We start from the raw sequence: 20,963 nt of genomic DNA, 5'->3' as shown, positions 1-20,963 counted from the left end.
TTTTGTTGTTACTGTTTTCTACAAATAAATTTGGCTAAACACAATGAAACAAAATATACAAAACCCAAAATGTAATTAAACAGCTCAGTGAAGTAAGTGCTGCTCTTGGTGCTTCTGTGCAGACTATTATTTTATTCTAGTTCTCTTTGACATCTAGCAAGCAGGGATAGAAGAAACATTTGTTAGTTTCAGCTTGTTATGCTATTAGTTTTCAGATCATCCGCTTTATGGGACAGGTGAGAGATATGGGCCCTGGAGCAATTGCATGTTTCTATGAACAGGAAAGGCCTTTTGATCTGAAAAAAAGGACGTATAATTTGTGCGGGTACAGCTAAGACGGAAAAAGGGGAATCTTAATTAAATCCACATATGGTAAAAATGGCAAAACCCGTACGGTACAAATGGTACTATAAAAGCCTTGGTAAGGAAACGGTTAAACCACGTAAGAAAATAAATTATTCTCTGGAATATTTTATAAACAGCTACGAATAGCATGTAAAAGCCGTGAGTGCAGCCCTGGCCACTGCTAACATATTCTGGTGGTAATAATAATATGCCAACCATCACATAGTTGGCACCTTTAACCATTGGGATCCCAAAGAACTTTCTATGTGCTTACAAATGCAAATATGGTGCCATGTTGCCTTCTGAATGGTATTATTATTTTGTCCGCCATGTTGCCCCCGTATGGAATGGATAGGGTATGCGCTCTCATTGCCAGCACATCCCAGGTGACGTTTTGTACATCTCTCCAAGCCTCGTTGCTACAGTAACAACAAGTCTCCATGGAGGACCTGCTCCTCTCAGACACTCCATCCGCCTGCATGACTGTGAGCCGCGTATCCCCGTCTGTAAACCCCACACGCGTATTAACGCAGACAGGTTTCTCGGCGCCATCTTAACTGAGGGCAAAGGTAACGGGGTGTTTCCCGTCTTCGTTCGTTCGTTAACGGAAACCCCTAATCGCTACCATGTATTTATTAGCAGATGTGTGCTCCTATAAGACAAAATGTAACGTGGTATTTAAATTAAAATGAAGGTGGTGACATCACTGGCTTGTGTGCTCTGCTGTCACCAGTGCCCAACTTAATGATGTCTGCCGGCACTTCAAGGTCACGTGGCTGCCATCTGACCCCGGCAGGGAGCTCCTCTGGACATGTTCGCCGTGAGGGTCTGTGTGCACACCGTAAGAAGGTATATATCATGCATGTTCCCTCCGTCACACCGGTCATTTCCCACACCATTATCCCACAATACCGCCATTGTGTATAGCCGGAGGGTAACTCCCTGGGGTATGGGGTGGGTAGGATGTGGAGACAGTTTAATGTCCCCAGACAATGAAGTTCTGTTTTTATTTACTTTTTTTTTTTTTTTTTAGTAACAGTCCACAAATATACAGCACAAGTTTATATGGAGTAATTGGTAAATGTGAATATTAATTAATACTTATTATATATAATATATAAAATGTACCGGCCACTTCTGTAAAACCAGTGGCCAGTATATTTCTATTATATCATTATTACCAGGCATGAGAATTATTCTGTGTACTTTCACAAACAGCGATTCACTGTTTTTTTTTTCCAGCGACACTAATCTTAAAATATTTAAATTATTTTATTGGCAACATACCTTCCAAGTCTACCACCTGGGCAACGACCAGCCCTACTTTTGGGATCAAAATCTATTCTTCCCCCCAGATGGATGTCTTTTCAGGAAGCTCGGAATGTTTGATATTAGTCCGTGTTCTGTGGCCCTAAAAGTCACAATCATTTTTATATATATAGAGGAAAATGCTTATACACACGTTAAAATGTATTAGACATACTCCCCAAGTGTCTGTCTATCTGTGGCACTCAAATCAAATAACTCTGCCCTGCTGCCTCTCTCTTCCCCATTCACTAATGGGAGAGTTTGCTGGAAAGCTGCAGTTTCATCTCCTTGACGCCACTATGTATTTTGAAAGCACAGTAAGCTTCAGCCGCAGGAAGGGCTTGGCAGACCCTGTTTAATGCATAGTTAAATTATAGAGATTTCTTCTTTGTCGTCACCTAGCAAAATATGCATTATGCGGGGCCACCTCAGCCCTTCTTTCCGGAGAAACGTGCCGGGATGGCCCTTCATCATGCATAGTCAAGTGAGGAGTTTGGAAACTGCTACTAATAGATGGAAAATGAATTAAAAAGCCCTGCCATCATCCACACGTCTATCCACGGTCCCTAAAACAAGCGTTCCTTCTTTGACGTTTCACTGAAGGGTAATCTTTCTTGTGTCGGACTTTCTTGTGTTTATACAGTAGTTTGGGATGCTAAATAAACCTACGTCACACTTCTTCAACCGCTAGAGAAGTAGTGTCATTTGAGTAACATCATAGACCCGGATAATAACAGACTTAATTACTGATAGCTACTTAAGTTATTTAGAAGAATAATAATATACTTTATGTTTAAAATGTAGCTTTTTCTGTTGTTTCTATACACATGATTGTGGCGTTTTAGCCTGTAGAACACTGTGATACCCTCTCACTCTTGAATAGGATACACATCAAGGGGAGCAGAGAGGGACGAAATGATTTGGGTCCCTAAAGAGGGGCATTTGGAAGCAATGTGGTATGGCGGTTAGAAATCAGTGGAGCGGTGACCTCCAGCTTTCATATATGTTGCGCTCTCTAGTGTGATATGGATATCCTCATCATTCTATTCTTCCACCTTGAAATTGAGGGTATACCACCACGTCATGGAAAGGGTCTGGTCATTTCCTAAAGCAGTTTAGTGTTTTCTTCTTATGTTTGCAGAGTACGTAGTTCCAGAATTTTATTAAAAATGACATTGGGATCTGACTTTACTGCTGGTGTGAGGGAGATCGCGACAAATATCAGCACCGGCAGAAACATCTTAAGATGGGACTTGTCTCCAGAGCAGATTCACACCAGGACAGAAGAGCTTATTAGGAAAACAAAACGTGTGTACGACATGGTCGCTGCTCTTGATGTTGAAAAGGTCACATACGAGAACACCATAAAGGTTTTAGCTGACCTTGAGTTGGAGTACGCAGGTAAATTATTATGTTTACTTTAAAGATTAACGGAAAAAATGAAGTCACTTTATGATATTAAGTGCAACTGAAAAGTTTTATACAGGAATATTGAAAGTCCTACTTTAAATGTGTTGGGAAGAAAACAAGAGATCAGTGTAGGATTTGACAATTTTGGGTAAGGAGAATGGATATATTGTATTGTCCTAAAGAGGATGGATTCTTTAACCCCTTAATGACAAAGCCCGTACATGTACGGGCTCAAAATGCATTGTTTTCAATTGGTTTTGGGACCGCCCATTGTCCTTAAGGGGTTAAACATCATCTAAATAAGATACCAATGAGGTCCTGAAAGCTGAAGTGAAAATCTTTTTTTGGTGTTGTCCCTATAATAGGTATCACCCGTGACTAAGGAGTCCACAACATTTTGGAGAAATGCACCGCAAAAAAACATTTAGTAATTTTCACTCCTTAACAGTAGCTGGGTCTCCAATACTTCTAAAAACCTTCCATACCGGTGAGGGGTCATTAAAGGGTTTAGGAAGCCAGCAACTAAACACTTATTTTGGTGTAATAAACTAAAATATTTTCAACTGGTGAATTTAAGAAGCAGATTAACCCCTTAATGACAAAGCCCGTACATGTACGGGCTCAAAATGCATTGTTTTCAATGGGTTTTGGGACCGCCCATTGTCCTTAAGGGATTAATTTGAGGCTCAGAGAAGTTATGAAGAAAAGTTATTATAGTTCTTGTTTAACAAAATAGGAACAGCTTGGGGCTTCATGGGTTTGGTTGGAAAACCAAGGCAAAGATATTATGACAGTTAGTCCAAGTGTTTCTTAATATTGTTGTTGTTGCTTTGAGTGTTCTAGTCCAAGTGTTTCTTAATATTGTTGTTGTTGCTTTGAGTGTTCTTTAGTGTTCGCCTCAAAGGAGATCTTATGTTGACGTAGGCCATGCTACACTTTATGACTAAAAGTATGTGGACACCCCTCTCTGTTATTGAGTTTAGGTGTTGTAGACATATCCTTTGCTAACAGGTATATAAAATCAACAAGGATGGGTTGTATTCAAGAGCCCAGTGACTAAAAACGTGGCAGTGTCATAGGATGCAACCTCTGTCAGAGATTCATAAAGTTCACAAAATGTCTACCCTGCTAGATCTGCCCCAGCCCGCTGTTAGTGCTGTTATCGTGAAGTATGAAGGAATAACAGCTCAGCCACAAAGCGGTAGACCACACAAAGTCACAGAACAGTGCTGCTGAATACTGAAGCATCTGTCTTCTGTAGCATCATTCACTACAGAGCTCTGAACTATCTAGAAGCAACATCAGCACAAACACTGTCGGTCGAGAGTTTTGTGAAATGGGTTTCCATGGCAAGCAGCTGCACACAAGCCGAAGATCGCGATGGGGAATCTCAAGCGTCCGCTTAAGTGGTGTAAAGAGCACTGCCACTGGACTCTGGAGCAGTGGAAACATTCTCTGGAGTGATAAATCACGCTTCACCGTTTGGAAGTCTGATGGATGAATCTGGATTTGGCAGATGCCAAGAGAACTCTACCTACTGGAAGGCTTACTGCCTACTGTAAAGTTTAGTGGAAGAGGGATAATAGTTTGGGGCTGTTTTTCAGGGTTCGGGCTAGACCCCTTTATTGCAGTGAAGGGTAATGTTACAGCATATAAAGACATTTTAGACAATTGTATGCTTCCGACTACTTTGGGGAAGACCCTTTCCTGCTTCAGCATGATGGTGCCCCTGTGCAAGGAGCAAGGTCCATGCAGATGTTATTTGAGATGTCTGGTGTTGAGGAACTGCAAGGGGGAGGGGGGCAACGCCATATTAATGCCCATGGTTTTTGAATAGGATGTCCAACAAGCTCATTCATATAGGTGTGATGGTCAGGTGTCCACATTCTATTGGTCATATAGTGTATGTTTACACTAGGAGATTAAAATATAACTTTTTACATATTTTTGTATATTGGGAAAAAAAGCTCCATGAAACTATCATTTTTTCAATTTTAATATTTCAGAAGAGAGGTCTAACCATCAATACTATCCAACGTTCTCGTTTTTTTTATTTTATGTTGGCAGTTGAAAGAAGCATGTTGGATTTTCCCCAGCATGTCTCACCCAACAGAGATGTGCGGACGGCAAGCACCCAGGCTGACAAGATTCTGTCTGATTTTGATGTGGAAATGAATATGAGAGAAGATATTTTCAAAAGAATCCTTCATTTTTATGTGAGTACTTTTATGTATACTAAAAGCTTTAAATAACGGATAGAAACTCTGCCTATATGTTTGTATTATTTGTTTTGTGTGTTTTCTCATCCTTGTTGAGAAAGTTGTGGTTCAACAACAGCTTGGACAGTTACCTTGTGGATGCCGCCAAGTAAGTTGTATGTATCTTCAGAGTTGAATTCTTCACTTTGGGCAGACAACTATACAGAAGCCCACAGAGACCTTCAAAGTTTCAAAGGATATCTCTGGTTTTGCCAACTGGCCCATTAAGACCCACAGAACACTGGGAAGGCCCTATTTAGCCCCTATTGAAGCTGCCCACTGGTCACCTCCAGACCTGGTGCCCAAGGCTCAGACCTGGTTGCCTTTGGGCAAAATATACCACTGCTTGACAGATACAGCCCTTGAAATTCACAGTTCTTACAGTTGTTGAAAAACCTGTTAATTTGATGTCTTGTTGATTACAGTGGATTTAGGTTTTCCAAACTCAGTTTTAATTTGACAGCAGACTTTATAGTTGGAAAAGCATTCTGTCTGTTAAGCACTCTTTAAAACTGAAATTTGACTTGGATTCCATGCAGAGGTCCATGGCTCAATGTTTATGAGGAAATTATGACCCCCCGAATGAACCTTGTGCATTTGTGTTATCAGTTACTAGAGCACCACTTCAGGACTGTAGATGGTGAAATGTGAGGTGCCCTCCGGAACAGTAAACGGTCTCTTTGTGTTCACATCATTACATGTGTTCTCTCTCTCCAGCAAATACAAGACTTAGAACAACTGCACTCTGAGGTTAAAAGATATTTGGAGAAATCCGTTCAGAATGGAAAACGTAATGGACTCCATCTACCTGCAGAAGTGCAGAATGTAAGTGTCTTTTTACATGGCTCAGTTAATGAACTTAAGTGTATCTTATGCTGTTCTTTATCATTCTTTCACATTACAGTATCCCGTTATTGCATGTGTTTACTGATATGAAAGGGGTATTGTCCTGCACGTTCAGCTAGGAAATACATTTTAAATGGGAAAACATAATTCATTAACTTTATTGCCCGTAATAAAGTAGCCTTTTAAACTTAAACATGGATTAGCGAACACAATGTGCCAATGGAACACAGGAATGATGACTGCCAATGAAGATATTCGGTTATAATAGTCATTCACATCATTAACAATATCTACTCTTTCATGTTATTTTAAAGGACAAAATGTTCTCCACCCCCCCCCCCACAAAGAGTAAATTTCTAAGTGACCCCAAACTTTTGACCAGTTATACATGTATCATTATATACATGGATTTATTTTGCCTATAATATCATATATATAGATTGACTTTAAATTGGATAAAACGATTCCACCATAGTAATGCATGCAGTGCCCTCTGGTGGTAAAGCACTATGCTTTTCATTAAAAGGTTGAGGTCATGCCTTTATAATAAATCGACATTAATTTTTGTTTTGTCACATATTTTACTGAAAATTCAAGGGGATTTTGATGGATTTATATTGGTTTTATTGTTTTTTTTCCCAGGAAATAAAGACCATTAAAAAAAAGATTAATCAGCTTAGCATTGACTTCAATAAAAATCTCAATGACGAAAATACATCTCTAACCTTTACCAAAGCAGAACTAGGTAAGTGATTAATAATTTGTATTTTTTTAAAAAACAAAAGCTGGAGTTTAATTTATTCCAAAACATATCATACATATACAGTAATGTGCAGATGTGAACAAATAGACACGTTAATAGTTGATCATTTAACAAAATAAAAATCTAAATCAAATCAATATCTGGTGTGACCAGCATTTGCATAAGTCCTTCTAGGTATGCCTGCACACTGTTTTTTAAGGAACTTGGCTGGTAGGTTGTTCTAAACATCTTGGAGAACTAACTAGAGTTCTTGAGTGGATTTAGGCAGCCTCAGTTGCTTCTCTCTGTCTCTTCACGTAATCTCAGACAGACTTGCTGATATTGAGATCAAGGCTCTGTGGGGCTGTACCATCACTTCCAGGACTCCTTGTTCTTCTTTACTCTGAAGACAGTTCTTAATGACTTTCGTTGTATGTTTGGGGTTGTTGTCATGCTGTGGAATACATTTGGGGCCAATCAGATGCCTCCCTGATGGTATCGCATGATGGATACGTTTCTGTCTGTACCTGGGGGAGACCTTGCTGATGCAGTATAACTATCCTCTGTGTTGTATCTGTGCTTAGTGTTGCCATGGTGTATGACATTAAACTGTCTTCAGCAACCTCACCTTGTTCGTTAATTTGGCTGTTCCTTATACAAAGCTATTGGCACCATACACTAACAGACACACACTCACTCTAACACCATATGCTTATATATACACATTCATATATACACACAAACTCTCTCATTAACAGTGAAGGTTCCACAGCTCTCTTCATAACCTTCCCTCATACCTTAACGGTGCAGCACCAGTAACTGCGTTACGTAGTGCCATGTTGCCCTTCTTGCCCGACAGTCTGGTGCAGTCTACATAAAACCAGACAAAAGGAATGCTTAACCCCAGCAACCTCCTGGCTTCGGGGAAATGCCTCTATGAACACCAAGCACTAGTTGGTTCTCCTCGAGGTCTTCTGCTCCCATTGAGAGAGAAACTATAGCACTGAGCATTTTAATATTTTGCAGATGGGCTTCCTGATGATTTCATTGATAGCTTGGAAAAGACTGATTGCAACACAGTCAAAGTTACCCTTCAGTATCCCCATTATTTCCCCATTCTAAAAAAGTGCTCTGTTCCTGAAACAAGAAGAAAATTGGAAACCGCTTTTAACAGGAGATGTATTGAAGTAAGTATGACTCAGTTGTGATATATATATATATATATATATATATATATATATATATATATATATATACATACATACATATATATGTTTGTGCACAAAGGCTGTCAAAGGGAAGATACACTAATGTGTGAGGAACTTTAACTATGTACTAAAACAAGATAATTTACTTTAAATATTGCTTTATTGACTAAAAATGTCTTGTTTCCAGTGTCTTTTTCCTCACATTACATAATGAAAAATATACATATGTAGGTAGGATTCTAAGAGGAACAGGCAAGACTGGGACATTCTCAATTAGGTGAAAGCAGAGCATAGTACATCACGTTACTTCCAAGTACATGAAGATGTGCCTCTGCTGTTCCCATCAATTAGGAAGGATTGTCATGAAACCCCCTCAATCCTTTGTAAAACAAACAAGCAAATGTACACCAGCATAATACTGATTATATACTTGTTCCTTTTTAGGAGAACACTGATATCCTTGAACAGCTGATTACTCTGAGGGCAAAAATGGCAGAGCTGCTGGGATACCCAACACATGCTGATTTTGTCCTTGAACTGAATATGGCTAATAATACCCAAAATGTATCTACATTTCTAGGTTAGTTATGCTTTATCTCTTTTTCACTGTATGTGTGATTATAATCTGTTCCTTAAAAAATAAGTAAATACAACCTCAGATGAACAATAACACATGACATATTACACTGTGTCATGATTTATTCAACAAAAATAAAGCCAAAATGGAAAAGCAATGTGTGTGAAAAAGAAAAAAAAGGAAAAAAGTACACCTTAGGTTTCAATAGCTTGTAGAACCACCTTTAGCACCAATAACTTGAATATATTAATAGATACAAATATTCAAATACCCCCTTCTCACTCCTTACCTTTCTCCCTTGTCTGCCTGTTTCTTTCCTCCTATAATCTCTTACCATCCCATCCCTGCCTCTCCCTCAGCTCCATGACAACTGTCTGGTCCGCAACCTCAATCATGCCCATATCTCCTTTAATGTCACAATCTCTCCTCCTGCTTCATACTCAACGCTCCATATACAAATATTAACTAATCACTGCGGCTGTTGTTGATCACATAGGGCGAGCCTTCACACAAAGATCTAATCAGATACCACCTGTACTCAGATCGGACTTTTGCCTTAAGCCACTTCCATTGACTGACAATGTCCAACAACTCTGTTATACATATATATATTAAAATGCATTTCTTTGCTGAAATGGTAAAGGAAATATAATGAGGCAATCAAAGCAAATAGCTAATAGAAATATAGCTATTGTAAAGTAAAAGATCAAGTAAAGTATGGGCTATTAAAGCAAGTGGAATATTAATATACATTATAACGTTTTTTTTTTCTTTGCTTTGTAGATAACTTAAAAATGAAGTTGCAACCTCTTGGGGATGCAGAAAAGCAACTCATTTTGGAGTTAAAAAATAAAGAATGTGCTGAAAGAGGCCTAGAGGTGGACGATAAAATCAATGCCTGGGACCTACATTATTATCTCACTCGAATAGTAGAGACTAAGTATTCAGTGGACCAGGAGAAGCTCCGAGAGTATTTTCCCATGGAGACTGTCACTGAAAACCTGCTACATATTTACCAGGAGCTCCTCGGACTCCGCTTTGAGCAAGTGGAAAACTGCAACGTGTGGCATGAGAACGTGACCCTGTACACGGTGTACGACAGCGCAAGTGGTGAAGCCCTGGGGCAGTTCTATCTTGACCTGTATCCAAGGTATAGCCGATATTATGTTGCAAGCTTGGGTCATCTTAAGCTAAGAATGCCCTCAATCCATTGGCTCGCGGCTGTAAATTGTAGCTGACCAAAAAGGCAGTTTTATTCTATAGAATTTGATGGCCGATAAAAGCCTTTCGGCCCGTTTAGTCGGTTCTTGGTCTCATCTTAGATTCAGGATAGCTTTATGCCTATCGCATGCTTGTTTAAATTCCCTCGGTATATTAAGATCTACCACTTCTGATGGGAGGCTGTTCGATGTATCTATCACTCTCTCTCTGTAAAGTAAAACTGCCTTACGTTACATCTAACTCTGTACTTTGTTCAATCCCTTTAAGTAATTAAATGTTTCTATTACATCTCCCCTCTCACTTCTTTCCTTCAAGCTATACATATTAAGATCCCTTAGTGATATTTTTTTATCCTGCAAACTATTTACCATTTTCGCCTCTCGCTATACAAACCAGCACCCTGCTTGCTTTTTCTGATGCTTTATTGTTTACCTTTAAATCATCAGAAATAAATGCTATATTCTGCCTTGGAATGTATATTTCCCAAGTGCATTATTTTACATTTATGAACATTAAACTGCAGCTGCCACACTCTTGACCATTCTTCTAATTTACTTAAATAATTTGCTGTTTGGCTTGTTCCACCAGGAATGTCTACCCCTGTTGCAGACCTTTGTGTTATCTGCAAAAAGACGCACCTTGCCATTAAGGCCTTCTGTAATATCACTAATAGAAATATTAAAACTACGGGTCCCAATACTGTTCCCTGAGGTACCCCACTAGTAACAAGTCCTTCTGCTCAATATAAACTATTAACTACTACCTTCTATGTTGAAAGTCTTACTGAGATCTAGATAGACTATGTCTACTGATCTTCTTTGGCCTATTATGTTAGTTACCAAGTTAAAGAGTAACTTTAGTTTGACAAGGTCTCCTTGAAGCAAACCCATGCTGGTTCTGTTTTTGCAACCCATTAAGAGCCAAATATTTAATAACCCTATCATTTAGCATGGTTTTCATTCGTTTCCCAACTACTGATGTAAGACTTACTGGTCTGCAGTTGGCTGAGTCTTCCCTGCTACCCTTTTTGTAAAGTGGTATTACAATTGCCAAATTCTAATGTTCTGGAACTACTTCTGCCCATACAGACTGGTTAAATGACTCTTATCAGAACATCCCAAAGCTCTTTTAATAAGTTTCAGTGTATCCCATTCTACTGGGTGCCAAAGGTAGCAGATCTTTAGAAGGTATTTTTGGATGAATCATTTTAAGCATCATTAATTGAGAATTGTAGCTCACAGTACAGCTAGAACAGCTAGAAAAAACAAAGGCTTCTGTCATCACATAGCTAGGAACTGTTCATGCAGCGAGTTAAATGGCCCATGTCAGCACAGAAATCCCACATGGAGAAGTGCCGGCTTCATACGTGGTCTAATAATAAAAGCATCACAATGCAAATGGGAACTTAAACAAAAGTTTGCAGAAACCAAAAACAGCCATTAGTGACATTGTTATCAAGACAATGCAATCCATTTACAAAACCTATGGCGGGGGTAAAAATCTTGGGAGTTTCCAGGGTCGGGCAATTTCAGTGTTTGCTAAATCAAAAATCTGCGGTTATTCTGCTTAAACTGCAAAATGTTGAGTAGGGAATAATTTTTTCTGACCATCGAGTGCTGCTGTTCATGCGTTACAGGCATCCTGCACTGTGATTAATCTTTTTACTGATCCACAGCAAGATTATTGACTCATTTATTGGAAAGCCCCAAATCGGTTCCCATATATTTGTGTTAATTAATGGCTGTTGGTCATCTCTGTCTGTAGAGAAGGAAAGTACGGCCACGCAGCATGCTTTGGTTTGCAACCTGGCTGCCTTTTGCCTGATGGGAGCAGAATGATGTCTGTCGCTGCCATGGTGGCAAACTTTACCAAACCTGCAGTCGGACGGCCATCATTACTGCGGCATGATGAAGTGAAGACCTACTTCCACGAATTTGGGCATGTCATGCACCAGATATGTGCGCAGGTCAGTGGTGTATTTTTTTTTTATTTTGACATATTAGTATCTAAATGTAACACAGACCTTCTGGTGTTTTTGTTGTATCACAGATGAAACATTTGAGTTGCTGATCATGTACCATTAATACAGCTATGCTGTCACCCTTTTACGTAGGGACAGTCCTTCTTTTTTGGACCCAAACCCCTGTTGTCCAGGTATAAGTGTATAGCCCTAAAGATCACAGTAATGTATATACAGTACATCAACAGCACAAGAATGCTTCTGTGAAATCCTTGCTAATTTACATAAAGAGATATAAACTTGCAGAAAGTCACATATGAGTGTTAGTGAAGCCCTGTGCCCTCTGATCTTTTTCATCATAAATAGGAGGAACGTTTAGTTTTGTAAACATATGTAATTGTACAGCTGGACAAAGCAATGTAGAATTGTGGAGTCATAAAAAAATGTAGGAACCCTCATGATTGCTTTTCATAATATATATATATATATATATATATATCCCATTTTTCAGTAACAAAGTTAGGTGCCAGAAATAAAATTCTAGTAGTCATGACTACCTGCTTTACTTCCATGAGAGTTACCCTGGGGTGGAAAAAAAGGCTACTTTCTGACCATTTAATATATTTTCTAGAAAGTTCAGAGAAAGCATATTAAACTTATTAAATAAATGGTTGACAGGATAAAAAATAAACAGGAGAGACTAAAGTTTGGACGGCAGCTGCAATGTGATGGAAACCTTCAAATCATTACATTGGGAAGCATATTTCAAAGGAAAACTTTGGAACGAGAGGCTCATAGTCTAAAACTAGTAAATCAGGGGATCAGCAGAGAAGGTTTAAGAGCACCTTTTAATATAATTGCTGGCATCTCATTCTAAAGTCTGCCTGTCTGGCCCGTGGGTCTGTCTATCGGTAGATATGAGTAGATATCATGTCCTCTACTGTATGGCTCTACAGACATAATCCAGCTTGGATAGTGACTAATGACCAGGAAGACGGAGTGTATCAGATGAATACATGCGCGCGGTGCCACATGTACTGTACATGCACAGAAGATGCCTTAAAGACACCCGGGAACTTCCTAGGGTAGGCTATCCAGAGCTCTCCATCTTCTCGGAGAGTGACTTTGTTAAGGCGTAGGGGTGGCCCAGGCAGCTTATAGTTGATGTCGGGGTCGGTGGGGAATGGATATGGCCAAATAGCAACCCCCTGCCCAGGGAAAGGTAAACCTGACTGCGAGAAGCAGGAGTCACGAGCCAAACCCACAGAAATCGTATGTGAGGGAGTAACTGCCAGAGAGAACAAGCAGCATTTCTTCCCCAATCCCTAAAATGGCTACGACTGCACCTTGAGTCATACACCCGTCCTTTTAAATATGTATCTGTTCCCTTTTATCATTTAGATTTTACTTGTAGCGAACGCTACATATTGAACTTTAAAAAGTAGCTCCATTAAAAGTATCAGAAGAACGTACGGAGCTTCGGAAAGAGACTGATGAAATATCTATGATGGGGTGGAATTTGGCATGCCGTCATTTAACCTCCAGTCGATAGAAAGTTGTCATTGTGGAATATGAATAATGCTGATTTGGATTGTGCTAGTGAACTAATTTATAGCCTTTTTTTAGATTGTAAATGAATTTGCTATATTTATCTAAATGTACTCAGTTTCCAGCTGTTGTTTGGAAATATTTTCTACATTAAAACTGACATGGTATTTGGCAATCTGTGTGATAATTGTGCCAATTCATACTGCGTTTTAGGCTTTTAACATTGTTTTTTAGAAAAAAGAATCTTAAAAAAAGCATGTGATCAGCCGATCAATAGCTTTATTGCAAGTTTTAAAGAATATATATGACCGTGTCATGAGACCACATACAGATTATGTTCAGCTAGGGATGTCATAAAGCAGAATATTAGTTTTTATGAAACTACATCAGAAACCTGGCTTTTTAAAGATTACCCATCAGCAAAAACATCTTTAAGCATTAAATAATATTTCTCATCACAGATTTTCATGATGTCATACCTAGCGCTCCGAGTGACCAAATCTCTCGAGGTTTTAATTGGCCTGTTGGGGAGACGTTTGTTTAGGGATAATTAGGGCACAGAGACGTTTTCTGGGACTTTGTGATCAATTCATAGCTACCTACCTCACCGGGTCATCATGAAGAAGCGACCTGAGCAATCTTTGAGGAGGAAAGCATTTTGAGCATTGGTGAAGCCCGGCTGCTCAGATTACTCTTTCGCTGGGCAGCCATTGGCCACACCCACTCACCCGCTGCTTTCCATCCACTGAAAGCTGCCACGATCAGCCCCGCCTCTTCACAAAGCCACACCCCCAGAAAAGACATCCCTCGATCATTTAGTATGAGAAAAACAAATTTTTTGCCACTTGTATGATATAGATAGGTATTAATATATGAAACCTTTTTATACCATTTAGGGCTGCAACTAACGATTATTTTAATAATCGATTAATCGGCCGATTATTTTTTCGATTAATCGATTAATCGGATAAAAAAAAACAATATGCAAATTTTTCGTTTATTTAAAAGAATTTAATGAACTGGATGTTAAAAAACAACTTAAAATTTACATTAACATTCTTATTTTGTTATGATGTAATAAAAAACAATATTTTCAAAGTACAAGAACCCAAACACAATATTTATGAAACAAAATAACCCCAAACATTCTGAAAAGAGGTGGACTATTACTGTTCAAGAAACTTTGCCCCAGCACTTTGCACTTTGCACCCAGCACTTTGCACCCAGCACTTTGCACCCAGCCCTGGCACTTTGCACCCAGCACTTTGCACCCAGCACTTTGCCCCAGCCCTGGCACTTTGCATCCAGCACTTTGCACCCAGCATTCAGCACTTTGCACCAGCACTTTGCACTTTGCACCCAGCCCTGGCACTTTGCACCCAGCACTTTGCACCCAGCCCTGGCACTTTGCACCCAGCACTGGCACTTTGCACCCAGCACTTTGCACTGTGCCCCTGCACCCAGTCTCTAACTCTGCCCTGCACCCAGCCCTGCCCCCACATTCTGCCCTGCCCCCACACTCACACTCTGCCCTGCACCCACTCTGCCCTGCACCCACACTCACACCCTGCCCTGCATCCCCACCCCCACTCTGCCCTGCACCCAGTCTCCCACTCTGCTCTGCACCCACACTCACACCCTGCATCCCCACCCCCACTCTGCCCTGCACCCAGTCTCCTGCCCTGCACCCCCCACCCCCACTCTGCCCTGCACCCCCACCCCCACTCTGCCCTGCACCCCCACCCCCACTCTGCCCTGCACCCACACTCACGAACCGCTCTGTGCGAATGGAGCCACTCGCACAGAGCGAACCGCTCTGTGCGAATGGAGCCACTCGCACAGAGCGAACCGCTCTGTGCGAATGGAGCCACTCGCACAGAGCGAACCGCTCTGTGCGAATGGAGCCACTCGCACAGAGCGAACCGCTCTGTGCGAATGGAGCCACTCGCACAGAGCGAACCGCTCTGTGCGAGTGGAGCCACTCGCACAGAGCGAACCGCTCTGTGCGAGTGGCTCCATTCGCACAGAGCGATTCGCTCTGTGCGAGTGGCTCTGTGCGATCCGTGCACATAGACATGAAGAATACTTACCTCCGGAACGCGTCACATCCGTCACGTAGCTAAAAGAAGGCGGAGACTGCAGAGCGTGTAGCAGAAGCGGGGAACGCTCGCGGAGGTAAGTAAAAGGAGCCGAGTGCTCCAACAACGAATTGATCACTCGATTAATCGATAACGGAAATCGTTATCGATGATTTCCGTTATCGATTATTATCGATTTTATCGATTCGTTGTTTCAGCTCTAATACCATTCCCTATCCTTCCACACTATGATGGTTGCAGTAGCCCATCTGTAGCCCACCATGTCTATTATAGTCTGTCATGCAGAGTCGTCATGGATGTTGCTCGGGACACACAGAAACATAGAATTTACCAAAAGATGTAAAGACTTTAATCGGTGCTCTGTCTTATTTTAGATTCGGGATAGCTTTATATCTATCCCATGCATGTTTAAATTCCCTCACTGTATTAGCCTCTTCTGATGGGAGGCTGTTCCATTTATCTACCATCCTCTCTATTTATAGTAAAACCTTCTTACATTACATCTAAACTTTAGACCCTCTAGTTTCAGATTATGGCGTCTTGTTCTAAGATTTCATTCTTTTTATCCCTTAAGTGCAAAGAAAGCATCCCCCGCCCCCTTTTTAAGTGTATTATTTCCCATTTTGCCTTATAGTCTCGCATACTAAGTTTCAGAAGACTATTAACATTTAAATAGAGGACGGGGAGAGCTTTTTCGTGGCTTATTAAAAGGAATGTTTAATATGCGTTGTATGTTTTATTTTCATTTCATGTTTTATTTATCATATTATTTATTAACTTGTTTATCCTTTAATGTTTATTTACAGACAAAGTTTGCACGATTTAGTGGTACAAACGTGGAAACAGATTTTGTTGAAGTGCCTTCCCAGATGCTGGAGAATTGGGTTTGGGAAAAAGAGGCTCTGCAGCGCATGTCCAGACATTATATTGATGGTAGCCCCGTTCCAGATGATCTCCTCAATAAACTAATAGAGTCAAGACTCGCCAATACAGGTAATCCACACCTTTACACCTTCATGTATCAGAATATACTTTCCCCTTAAATGTAAAAGTCCACATTGTGGACTAAGTGTAGGGGAGAGAAGGAGAGAAAACATCAGCATTTAATCTCCATTCGAGTTCTGCCCCTTTTCCCACACATCTCAGTATCCATGAGTTAAAATAGTTGCTTACTTTTAAACAGTTACAGTAATTGCCTTACAAATCGGGTGATGCCAGAACTTTCATTTCATGTAGCCAGTGCCGGCAACCTTATTGGCTTTTTGTCTCGTAATAAATATTTTTTTTCTCCATCCACTGCACGGCTGGCGGGATAATGTCCGTCTTAATTATAGAGATTGTTTTATTAAGTCATCCTGTAGAGTAAAATGTTTTGTGGCCCATATGGAGTAAAGAAAATTAAAAAACTTAAGGCATTTTCCCCATCTGCCTACTTTGAAACCAAATACGTATTTATTTTTAAGTTTATGCAAATCACAAACAATTTTGAATGAACGCATACAGATGCCAACATATCCAGGTTGAATGTGCGGTTGATTTCTGATGATAGAATCCTTTTTTATATTTAGGATTCATTAACATGTTTGGTTTGCTGGTATTTGTTGATTATTTAGTGATGTTGAGATTAATAAATACTATTCCTTTTCATGTAATATTTTTTGGGGTTAATGGAAAATGTTGGGGAAACTAAACATGAGGGCAACAAAAAAGGGGAAATCTGGCTATTTATCTAATTTAGTTCAGTGTAATAAAAGTGTTATATATATATGTGTGTGTGTGTGTATATATATGAATATGTTGTACTTTGAAATTACATTTGCAGTGTTATTCAGAATTACCTTGTATCCGTCAGGTCTTCTCAGTCTCCGTCAGATCCTGCTGAGCAAACTGGATCAGTCTCTTCATACAAAGTCGTCCGCTGACACGGCCAGCGAATATGCCAAGTACTCCGAGGAGATCCTGGGAATAGCTGCTACGCCAGGTATGGTCTTCATTTATTTTACCGTTGGTGACATTGCAAACGCTCCTCATTTTAAATCGACTCGGCACATACTTGGTCATATCTACATCATGCCATACATTTTGGACCTGACTAATATTGCCTACTTTTTTTTTGTAAAAAGAAAAGCAAATTTTGTCCATTAAAATAACATGAAATGGATGAGAAATCCAGCGCAGATGTTGTTAATGTTGCAAATGACTATTGTAGCTTAGAATATCTTCAAAGGTCTACAGAGGCCTTTTATCACTCCCATCACTCCTGTGTTCCATTGGCACTTGTGTTGGCTAAGTTTAAGTTTAAAAGGCTAATTGATCATTAGAAAATTGTTTTGCAATTATTTAACAGCTAGAAATCTTGTTTTCCATGAAAACCGTTAAATGACCCCAAACATTTGAATGGTAGTGAATATGTATAATTCAATGTCGCATTTGACCTGGCCAGTTCGGATTAAAGTGCCAGCTATTAATACATGTAGGTGAAATCAGTCACTAAATCAATGTTTCTGCTATAGCTAATGCAATGCATCTAGATTTGTATGTCTGTTTCTGGCAGTGGATTGTCTTCTTTTATTTACTGGCAGGCACAAACATGCCGGCTACATTTGGCCATCTGGCTGGCGGTTACGATGGTCAGTATTATGGATACTTGTGGAGTGAGGTCTTCTCTATGGACATCTTTTACAGCTGCTTCAAACAAGAAGGGATCATGAACCCGGAGGTGATGTATATTCTGCTTAAACACCAGTTTGCAACCCAGTTTAAAGAAACTGGACTTTTAACCTCATTATAAGCACTTGATCCACAGTGCTCATCTCAGTGCTTGCAAGTGCATATTCCAAATTATATATATATATATATATATATATATATATATATAATGTGCACATCCAGGATGGTATTAGCCTGTTGTACCCTCGTATGATGGTTTTGGATAAATCACACCCCGCTTGTACTTTTAATACATGCTGACAGCATTAATGAGGATTGTAGTGTAAGCGCTCAGACCCTTTTGTTCCCGTGGTGCGTAACGTGCAGCAGCACCGACTGTAGTTCCGCACGCTTGCCCAATGGAAATTATTTGCCAGCACCATATGCAATGTATCTAGGGATTAAATTTGCACAAGGTTTCTAAATGCTTTAACTCGCTGGCAACAAAAATGTAGAACATACATTAAGGCTGTTACAGTCCTGCAGAATACCGTGTTTCTCTATATATATGGATCCTTCTATAAGATAAGAGGTATAAATGCTTGTATATATATATATATATGAACAGTTGATCCATCCACAACCCTCAGACCATTAAAATAACATTGCACTCATAAATACATTTTAATGTATATAGTTTTACATTTCACACGCTCCCATTACCTGTCCGCTGCTTGTATGGATGCCATGTGTGCGCCACCAAAGCATGAAGAACAGCAGTGCTGAGCCGTTCAATCTGAGAATTACCAAATCCAACTATCCAGGGCCCATCATTGTAGAGATATCCTTAGTAAAGCACAGACATGAAGCAGAATGAGTGGCTGAAAGGCCTGGTGGTGTTTTTCAGCAAGATGCCATAACTTTGGATAGTTGCTGACCATAGAAGGACCCAAAATAATCTGAAACTTTGTTGAACGTCAGCTATTCCTAATATAAAAGGTAATTCTTAATGATTCCCTGTTGGCACAGCAAAAGAGGGCAAGCAAGGGGTGAATTTGCCCTTTGGTTTACTTTATAAATGATGCATACAGGTCCTTTAATCAGATTCCGTTTCCGTATAAATGGAATTGCTGCATACGCAACTCCGTACAGTGAATGTCCGTGTGGCTGGAAAGGCTAATTGATAATTTCAATGTAACTCTCTATTTCTTTTTGGAGCAGTCGTACCAGGCCTTCTGGCTAGGCTTGACAAACATACATGTTCCTCCAATGAAGGCACATCTATTATACTAATGTTAAGACTCAATTAATGTAGCATAAAGCTCTATTAAATATTTTAGATTGTAGCAGTGATTAGATAAATCAGAGGCCATGTTCAGTTTGCCTCTTCCACTAAACACCTTCTAGGTGGTCTGTCCTTCAAAGTGGACCTGTCACCTTCTATTGCCCAAATATCTTGCTTACCATATCACAATATCACATTAACTTATTCTACCCCTTCAGATGAGTGAGAAAAAAAGACTGTAACTCCAATTACAAATTAGTGAATAATTCCAAGGCACAAGCACTAAGAAAACCAAACAAAAAAACAGAACGTATCACATAGCATGAAACATGTGTATTAGTCTCTAATCAGTAATATAATATCTTCAAAAACATTGAATCATTTGAAAGATAAAGCCATATACTGCGAGTATACACAGTTTAAGAAGGCAAATTCTTTTTTAAAGCATTTTTAATGCACCATTTGCCAAACTTGGAACTCCAGAAAAAGCTTTAATTACATGGCTATATGTTTCAGGGGTCGGGTAGCGTAGAAGTGTAATGATACATGTCGGCATCGGAATGAAGTCCAAAGCAAACAGTGAATTCTGGCCGATCAATTCATCTTATGTCACTTTTTTTTTTCTTGAGTGCTCTGCTCCGTTTTGAATTTTGTCTACAAACACGGCCTTGTAAATGAACAATGTTATTTTCTCCGTAGGTTGGAATGAAATACAGAAATTTTATACTGAAACCTGGAGGGTCAGCGGATGGCATGGATTTGCTGCAGAAATTCTTAGGTCGTGAGCCAAACCAAAAAGCTTTTCTTTTAAGTAAAGGATTGAATCCATAAAATAATGTTATCCTTTCTCTGATTTATAAGTAAAGGACGGTTCGAAACCATGAAGAATAAACCACTTTTCATCATTCAGGCACTTGACGGCATGCCAAAACATACTGCAAGGTTCCTTAACACAAACACACGGCTGTGAAATGGCTCAGTAACCATATGGTATCTTGTTATGAATTGAAGCTATAAGATTTAGATTTTTTGGATCTAAATCTCACATATTCTTTGTAATAAAACAAAAATAGCAGTCTCAACAAACCTGAACCCCCTTGCATTGCACCAAATGTATTAAAAATGAATGGTTTGATATTCCATATACTTGGAATACTTACTTCTCTTTATACTGAATTTAAAGTTATCCTCATATTGCCAAATTAATTCTGATTTTCCATGCGTGTAATGAACATGTACTCCTTTAATGCCTATCCTGTTCTCTTCAAGGCAAGACCAGGGGCCCGGAATATATCATGCATGTAGAGTATTTAGCGAGCAGTAATGAGAAGAGAAAAAAGTAAAAATATCTAAAGGACTAAAGCAATTTTGTTTTATTTATTAAAATGTGCCAACATTTTCCTAAATACATAGGAATTCTCCAGAAATCTGCTGGATCTGTGTTATGGGGAGTTCCACAGAAATCAAGTAACAGAGCTATTGTGGCAGATAGGACCTCTTTACTTGT

General features: G+C 39.6%; 1 protein-coding gene across 1 annotated transcript; it reads left to right on the top strand.

Annotated features, from left to right (window-relative positions):
* The first annotated feature begins 1,106 nt into the window (after positions 1 to 1,106).
* Positions 1,107 to 20,542, top strand: NLN (neurolysin). Its single transcript, XM_053448007.1, has 13 exons — positions 1,107 to 1,194; positions 2,795 to 3,054; positions 5,131 to 5,279; positions 6,039 to 6,146; positions 6,810 to 6,912; positions 7,936 to 8,096; positions 8,562 to 8,697; positions 9,478 to 9,844; positions 11,680 to 11,881; positions 16,329 to 16,515; positions 17,375 to 17,503; positions 18,105 to 18,241; positions 20,156 to 20,542. Exons 1-13 carry the CDS (start codon positions 1,157 to 1,159, stop codon positions 20,285 to 20,287), a joined length of 2,109 nt encoding a protein of 702 aa, XP_053303982.1. The 5' UTR covers positions 1,107 to 1,156; the 3' UTR covers positions 20,288 to 20,542.
* The last annotated feature ends 421 nt before the right edge of the window (positions 20,543 to 20,963 follow it).

This window comes from Spea bombifrons, chromosome 1 (assembly GCF_027358695.1).
Source record: "Spea bombifrons isolate aSpeBom1 chromosome 1, aSpeBom1.2.pri, whole genome shotgun sequence".
Lineage (NCBI taxonomy): Eukaryota > Metazoa > Chordata > Amphibia > Anura > Pelobatidae > Spea > Spea bombifrons.
This window is presented reverse-complemented; position numbering and strand designations above follow the sequence as displayed.